The sequence below is a fragment of the Etheostoma spectabile genome, chromosome 4 (genome assembly GCF_008692095.1).
Source record: "Etheostoma spectabile isolate EspeVRDwgs_2016 chromosome 4, UIUC_Espe_1.0, whole genome shotgun sequence".
NCBI classification, from domain to species: Eukaryota; Metazoa; Chordata; class Actinopteri; order Perciformes; family Percidae; genus Etheostoma; species Etheostoma spectabile.
In genome coordinates, this window is record NC_045736.1 from 25,913,986 (window position 1) to 25,922,013 (window position 8,028).

General features: G+C 39.0%; 1 protein-coding gene across 7 annotated transcripts; it reads right to left on the reverse strand.

Annotated features, from left to right (window-relative positions):
* Window positions 1-17: 17 nt before the first annotated feature.
* uba3 (ubiquitin-like modifier activating enzyme 3) lies at window positions 18-6,203 on the reverse strand. Of its 7 annotated transcripts, none has more exons than XM_032514101.1 (18): window positions 5,979-6,203; window positions 5,762-5,851; window positions 4,889-5,011; window positions 4,693-4,773; window positions 4,508-4,590; window positions 4,314-4,394; window positions 4,031-4,074; window positions 3,417-3,481; window positions 3,096-3,251; window positions 2,883-2,985; window positions 1,898-2,011; window positions 1,689-1,742; window positions 1,455-1,491; window positions 1,289-1,370; window positions 1,094-1,194; window positions 886-949; window positions 705-759; window positions 18-586 (listed from the first exon to the last, which is right to left on the reverse strand). In XM_032514101.1, exons 3-18 carry the CDS (start codon window positions 5,006-5,008, stop codon window positions 498-500), a joined length of 1,329 nt encoding a protein of 442 aa, XP_032369992.1. In that variant the 5' UTR covers window positions 5,009-5,011; window positions 5,762-5,851; window positions 5,979-6,203; the 3' UTR covers window positions 18-497. The 7 variants fall into 7 exon arrangements, with proteins under 7 accessions (XP_032369992.1, XP_032369991.1, XP_032369986.1 ...); XM_032514100.1 differs by having other exon boundaries at window positions 4,889-5,009; window positions 5,265-5,851; XM_032514095.1 differs by having other exon boundaries at window positions 4,889-5,009; window positions 5,813-5,851; window positions 5,979-6,013.
* Between the last annotated feature and the right edge of the window lie 1,825 nt (window positions 6,204-8,028).

The following is an 8,028-nucleotide window of genomic DNA, read 5'->3' on the forward strand; positions in this document are numbered from 1 at the left end:
ATAAAGAAAACAGAAACTTTGTAAGAAAAACATTTTTATTCCAGGTCACACATCATTATCAGTGTCTGTCGATTACCACTTCAGTGGTTTCTGCAACAAAAAAACTGTTGAAATAAATAAATATTAAAAATACTTAAAACTAAAACATGTACAGAACATATTTACCAAAGTAACCAATTTATGTCTCTTTGTTTGCACACAGCACGCTTCAGGTTGTAGTGCAAATAACACATGAATGCCAAAATCCTCAACATTTGCAAGCAATGTATCACCATAAGATGAGAAGGTATGAACTATGATTTTGGCTTTTCAGTGCAAAAAACTTTAGTCAATAAGTACGTTAAAATGATGAAATTACACTGTTCATTTACAAGGTGAATGAATACACTTTAAACTGCTCTAGTTTTTAGGCCATTTTAAATACTCTGCATCAAGTTATAGTTGGCCAAGAAACAAGAATGACATCAACTGGTTGTGTTGGAGTGCTTGAGTTCATCCTATGAGGTAAAACAGAGTCTGAACAACATGGTCTGGGGTGTGGTGACATCAGCTACAGCAAGCTCTTGTCCGTCAGTCAGCCCCAGCTCTGGAAAAAACATGTTCATAACATGGGTGAGTCAGCTTATTACAGTGTATTCATCTCACCAATTCAATGGCCTTGCTGTTTCTACGAAACAAAATATTTATTAAATAAAGCACCTCACCCTTCAGGGTTTTGGACAGATTTGGCCGAGTCCTTTGTTCAATTGAAGCGACAGACTGTAAAACAAAATAATAGAGAGTCAGTTCAAAGTAAAACTTCCATGTTTGCCTAATTTTATCAGCACTCATTTCAGACACACATGAAATGAAACACAAAACAGTGTGAAACCAGAGGTACGTTACCTGTAGATATAATGTTTTGTTTTTTCCTTCAATTGTTGCGGTTATAGCAGGGGATTTCATTTGTCTGAAAAGATATTTTAAATTTGGTTGTTGAAGACAATGTGTAATGCTCTATTAAAAATCAAACAAGTAAATAAAACCTTAAACTTAAGTTAGGAGTCACAGTGCAGTAATTACTAATATATCATTAGAAGGCAGCTAAACCTACAGAGAGGCACTCTCAGTCAGGTAGTCCAACATCTCCTGGAGTTTGGAAGATGGAGAAAAGTGCAAGTCCAGAGGTACCTGGCTGCAGGCTGAACAGTTTTCCTGCATCAGAAGTGAAAAGAAACATGTTTTGTACAAAAAGGCAACTTCGCCATAGTAGCAAACATGAGCTGGCAGATGAAATTCTGTGACAAACCTTTCGTTCTGCTTCAAAAGTGTAGGTGTACAGCCCGTCAACATCATTGAAGACCATGTAGTTATTAAGAGGTATATAGGCACTGCAGATGCAAAAGGTATTATCATGAGGCCTGATGAAAAGATTTATGATTTATACAGAGCTTCACTTAAACCTGTAAACTCACCTTGATGCTATTTTGAAAACCTCAGTTGCGCAAGCAGCTGTGTAAAAAAGGAAAAAAATCCGTAAAGAAAACAGTTACATCCGGGTATAAAGTTTTGTTACAAGACATCAATATACTAACTACTGTTTGGAAATGATTAACTCTTTATGGCAGGGTATACAATCTTCCATAGAGGAATCAGGTCCACATCTCTCTACTAACACACCTTCACATTTACTCAGACTAGTTACTTACCAGCTATGACAGCATTTGTAGACGCTACAGCTGGAATTATCCTCTTAACAACACCTGCAACATTTAAAAAGGATGTAGAAAATGTGCTTTTTGCTTACTTCTAAAAATGGACAATCAGAGAAATTAATGTTATATACAGAGTGAAAATCCATACGACATGTTGGTAGCAATTTTTTACCATTTTTGTGCTATGTGCTGTGTGTGCTCACCCTGGGTTAGTCTGTATGTGACTCCTGTTATGTTGAAATCTGCTGCCCTCTCCAGGGATCTCTGGTACACCCACTGGATGTGTTCTGGGTCATCCCCATCCAGGATCACACCATCTAATCCACATACATACAGAAACACACACGCAAAGACGGAACATGCCGACTTATTGGGACTTGCGCTTATTCACCGTATCCCCCAGAGTTAGATAAGTTCATACATACCCTTCTCCACCCGTGCGTGTCGTAACTCTGTCTGGCGCACACACCGCTAGCCTAGCTTACCACAGATGCTGGAGGTAACCATCTCCAACTAGCCTACTGCTTCTGATAAGTGACAAAATAATGCCAACATGTTTCTAATTACATGTTGTGATTTGTTTACTCACAGGGTGTACAAATAAAAAGGTCACATGTGACACAGCCATCTTCTAACTGCATACTAACTGGGAACTATATTCTCAGAAGACAAAGCACTGCAACTTCTGCTACTTGGGTGGAGTGATTTGCTAGCAACACACGAGAAGCCCAGTGGTGAGGACCAGGAGTATCAACAGTGTTTTTCAGGTGTTGCACCAACCACTCCCAAGGTTCAGTGCTTTGTCTTTTGAGAACATAGTTCCCAGTTTGTATACGGTAAGAAGATGGCTGTGTCTCATGTGACCTTGTTATTTGTACACGCTGTGACTATACAAATCACAACATGTAAATAGGAATATGTTAGCGTTATTTTGTCACTTATTGGGAGCAGTAGGCCAGTTGGAGCCGGACGACGCGCACAGAGTTGAGAAGAGTATGTATGGATTTATCTACATGTGGGGGATACGGTGAATAAGCTAAAGTCCCAATAAGTTGGCGTGTTCCTGTAAGTTTACTTGTTTGTGAAGGTCTAGTAAGTCAGGGGACTGGCTTCAAGTCATTCTTAACTAACGTTCTAAACATGACAAAGATCATTTAACAGAAATAATAACTGCAGTGTGATTCATACCTCCAAATGGTGTCTCTTTGGGCCACAGCAGCACCCGGACATACTCAATGCAATGTTCTGGCAATCGAGGCATGGAGGCTATTGTACACATGGGGAAGTTGATCTACAAACACATGTGCATTTTAGAAACAACAAAGTGACCAGGAACTGTTTTTGTTAGACCATGTGGTTGTAAACATTATTTTTTTTAAATAAAAAATAATGCTACATCACCTGAGGAGGGTAAAGCTCAAGGGTACAGTCGATGCAGGCGGTCATGCCAGGGAGAATGACTCTGGCATTGCCTTTAAAGCCTTCGGTCCCACCATCAATTAAAGGAATGATGGAACCTGGGTCTAAGACACTATCCTCATACACCAGTAAAGACAACTGCACAGGAAGACAGAGGGGTTGCTTATGATTACATAAAACATTTTCCTCTTAGCATATATGAAAGCGTTGCCATATTAAATGCAACATTGCACACAGAAAAATTAAGGATAAAAACTGTATACAAGACTGTGAAAAGGATTTCAGAGAAAAGTTATAACTTACCAGCATACCATTCATCCACCTCCTGGCAACTATAGAGTCCAGTCCACAGACAATTATATGGAATTCTAGATGTAAACAGAAAGATGAAGGAATGCAAATCAAAAGTCAGATAATGACCCCGTCAACGCAGTAGAGATGTAACAAAATCTCTTGATTCAAAAATATAATTCATTATAGCACTGAAAAATTTAATGTACTATCATTTAAATCTTATCTGTGGCTATGTGAGAGGCAAATAGACTGTATTTATATAGCGCTTTTCTAGTCTAACGACTACTCAAAGTGCTTTTACATAGTACTGGAACCATTCACACACATTCATTCACTGGGGCCAAGGCTGCCGTTCAAGGAACTTACACTCGATCGAACCACCAACCATAACGATTGGCAGGCAACCGCTCTACCACTGAACCACAGCCGATACAGAGTGGGAGTTGAGTGCTGTCGAGCAGCTCTTTAGTTTTGAAAAATCAGTGTTCTTGAATTTTTAGCTCTTGTTAACTTTTGGATTGACTTTTTAGTCTGTGTCATTTGGTATTGGGAGTGTATCAACACTACAACCCTTTCAACCAGACATAGGAAAGTTGGGACTGAATAGTCTTAATGATACTTACGTCTGTAGAATGTTTCATCCAAGTCTTGAATTTTCTTAAAATGTCTGCACAAAGCATTTAGGAGAAATTCATCTTTGGACAGAATGTCCACTTGGCTTCACAACGTAAGAATTAAGTATAGTGTCTATTCCACATTATTAAATTGTGATTTCTGACATCGGCATTAGCTGCTTGCAACATTTTAGACATTTTAATTATGGATAGTGGTTTGGACTTTTTTTTTAAAACTGCATTTATTTCAAGCATCTGAAATCTTGCAATGGTTGTTCATTTAAAAGGATACGGGACTACACAGCACCCAGGTATGCGTCTGTTGATGAAATCAGCTGCAACGTCCGCCTTGGGCCGACCGACATCTTTTGGCCTGGTAAACATCACACACACATTTAAAGAACATATCGGATTGCTTCAAACTTTACTTTTATCAATAATACCAGCAAGAAAGTTACATCTAATTTTTTACATAACTGTACTGACCTGAAGAGGAACTGTCTATTCAGATTTGACACATCAATGGTGTCCATGTCAACAACATGAATGTTGCGAAAGCCTGATAAAGCCTGAGCCAGAACATGAACGAAAACAAACAAAGTGTTGGCCAGTCATTAAAGGACAAATTATACCTTCCAAATATTTTTTAAATATAATTCTAGTGATCATACCAGGTCTTTCAGCAACTCACATCCCAGACCACCCGCACCAATGACCAAGATTTTGCAGGTTTCTAACATAAACTGCAAAGACTGTGGTGAGAGATGATAAAAACATTATATGTAAGAACAATACAAGATGACACAGGACAGATCAAATGACAAATGAAAAAAAAAAATGTATCACTCCACTCCCTTTAATTGTTACCTCTGTGCTAGGTTCAAAGTCAGGATGTGTGAAGGGCCCAGACCTTTCCAGAAACTTTTTGATATGATTCCACCGCCCCTCCCACTCGCAGGTGTGTCCACTGCCCCCATCAACCACCATCCTGTAGACAACAATATGTACATTTAGTATGTATTGTCAGCAGTATTTAATGGTAGATGGTTTTGAATGGTTAGAAATTACACAAAAACGTCAAAGTCTACTGAGATCATGCAAAAAGAAAAATCAATCACTTAAATTTAATACTGGGATTAATTGTCACATAGTAAGGGCGCTATTTACAGTTCACAGCAGATCAAGCAATAAGGTTAATTTAAGTCTTCAAGAGACTACATAAGAGAACTATATTAACACCCACTTGTGTTTTGACGTCTGCCCTATTCCAGCGTCTGCTCCAACATGTGTAGCGTTTAGTTGTTTAACCCCTCCATGACAATAGAGTAAAACTGCATATTTCTGGCATATTAGGGGTTTTCTTGCGTATCTGTCTTGCCTGGGCAGCTCCAGATGTTGTGTCAAAGTGTGTCACAAAATTCCCATTAAAATCATTAAAATCATAAGCCCCCCTTCCCCTCGGTTAACGGTAGAGGGAACACAATCTCGACGGGGAAACACTATTTGATACAACACCGGCAGCTAGGCTACGTAAATAGCTAACATGTCAACAGTGAGAGGGTAACGTTAAAGTAAAGACCTCTAACTTTGCATAGAGGTAAATATGCCATGAAGGTTTTACTGAATACTTAGCTACTCATGTCCAACTAGTCATTGTTTTATTGTCCTATCCTAGAGTCAGTGTACTCTCTTTGCAACAACTATCAGATTAGCTTCTTGAGCTAGCTAACGTTAACCTTTCCTGTCTGGTAACCTCAAACCTTCCGCCAGTTCTACCAATTCATCACTAACTTCCCAGTCAGCTCCACTACTCTCCTTCTTTTCTTCTCCCTAAAAAGAGAGAATAAAAGAAGTTTCATTCATGCTGTGCTTTCGTAGGTTAATGAGATTTGAAAGCATCTTTCGGGCAGTTAATGTCTGTTTCTTGCTTGTTTCTTCGGCAGCTAACGTTACTTACGGCTCATCCGTGTCCGCCATGTTTGGCTACTTAGCTAGCTATATGCCTTCAAATGCCGAAGTTAACAGTGGGAAATACAATCTCTCAGGCAATAATGTAAAATTACTCCCAAGGACAAAGTTAGATTTAGAGTTTTTCTTAATTTGAGATAAGTAGAGCAATTCTGTTGTGCAGTTATGCCCGGAAGAACATAAAAGGCATAAAAGCTAACTTAGCATCAGATATATAGTTTACGCTTAATTGCAATATTTCCGGTAGTTATGAAGGTAGCATTGTCAACAGTGCTCTACAAAGACGGCAATTACACCAAAAACCCAACAGGTGGCAGCATTTACCCTTTATTGTATGGCTCGGGTGTACAGTGCAGCTATACCATGAGCTATACCTATATATATCGAACTGTATGTATGTCACATAACTAATAATTACTCTGCTCTGTAGATTCCCCTATAAGTTTAGCAATTATCTATAAAAAGAAACAGAAAGAGAGAAATTGCCCATTTGAGGTAAATAAACCGGTTTCAAGAGCAGAAATTTACCAAATTTTCCTGGATGCAACTGAAGATATAATTAAATCTTTCACTTTAATAATTGCACTTTTCCGTGTGTTGTTGTTATGTCTTTTACTTCAACAACAACTGAACAACAGTATACAAATGAACTACAGAATGTCATGTATTAGTACTTTGAATTGCCTTCATTGTGAATTGTTGCATTAGGCACTTAGCATGAATAAGACATGAATTTGTTATTAAGTTTAACGACTTTACTAGTGATGGCATCCTCCTCAAGTATCTGATTTACTGTGTCCACATTGTGCTAATGAATCTTGGTGTTTAATCTCTCATTACAGAATAAATAATACACCTTAGATGGGTTTCCTTGCATCTTAATGCCCGTGGGCACATGAACACATTAATCTGTCTGTCTGCAACCCCTCTGATATAGGACATTTAGTAGATACCTTTTTGCAGAGGTCACCAAAGATCTGCCTAATGTATGTACTGATAGCATTATTATCTCAAATGATTTGGTGCTGACATAAATGTGTGTGTGTGTGTGTGTGCGTGTGTGTGTGTGTGGTGTGTGTGTGTGTGTGTGTGGTGTGTGTGTGTGTGTGTGTGTGTGTGTGTGTGTGTGCGTGCGTGCGTGCGTGCACAGCAGGACCTACAGCTTTTCTTTCTCTGAGTTTTGGGATTTGAATGGTTTGATGGAACATTACGATTTTTTTTTCTGATCTTTAATGAGATGTTCCGAATGACAGCCTCCGAAAACTGATAACTAAAAATAACTGCTGCGGCCATGTCCTTCATAGCTGACTGCCCGCCGTCTCAGCCCTCCTCTGTCTCTCTCTTTCTGTTAGTTCTGTCTGTCTTGTCCTCTTTCATTTAACCTCATCTATGCCCTTATGTTAAACAGATGGGAAATTGTATGGAATTTCATCAAAAAGGAAGGAAGCCCTCGAGACACTTAAAAATCAGTTATATTATAAATGAGGACAATTGCTGTGGGAATGTTGCTCATGGGCACTTCAGTGATTGTGCCTAGATCTTCAGGTTGAAGCATTGCCTCTTTAATTGGTTTTGTCTCCAGCATTATTTTGATGTGTTGTTAAAAGCAGGCAGGATCTATAGGGCGGCAGGGGGACTAAAAGTCAAAACATCTTCCAGTTCTGACACATTTTCATAGATTATACTGAAATGTTATCTGTCATTCCCACATCTTAAGCAAGGACACTCTGAATGTCACTACCATGCTTTTGAGGTGACCCAGCTCTCTGCCATCCATCACAGCTAACTACATTTGGCGTGTCCATGCAGAGATTGAAGAGTCCATTGTCCAATAGACCATTACTTGAAATACTTGATCATAGAAGGCAGTAGTTTGACACCTTGCTGGGAAGAAGAACCTCAGTGGAGCTGTTGATATTTTCCAGTCTTTGCTCATCTAAGCTCCCGAGATTTTCAGGAAACCTTTTTTCTTGGCATGCATTGACATGGGAATCATGATTTTTCAGCTTTATGGCCCCATATATCTCCATATCTATTTG

Coding starts and splice junctions, on each gene's coding strand:
- uba3 (XM_032514094.1), bottom strand. CDS start 5,880: ATGAAACTTCTTTTATTCTCTCTTTTTAGGGAGAAGAAAAGAAGGAGA. Junction 5,010..5,812: donor GTAGTGGAGCTGACTGGGAA/GTTAGTGATGAA, acceptor TGTTGTCTACAG/GATGGTGGTTGATGGGGGCA. Junction 4,774..4,888: donor ACTTTGAACCTAGCACAGAG/GTAACAATTAAA, acceptor CTCTCACCACAG/TCTTTGCAGTTTATGTTAGA.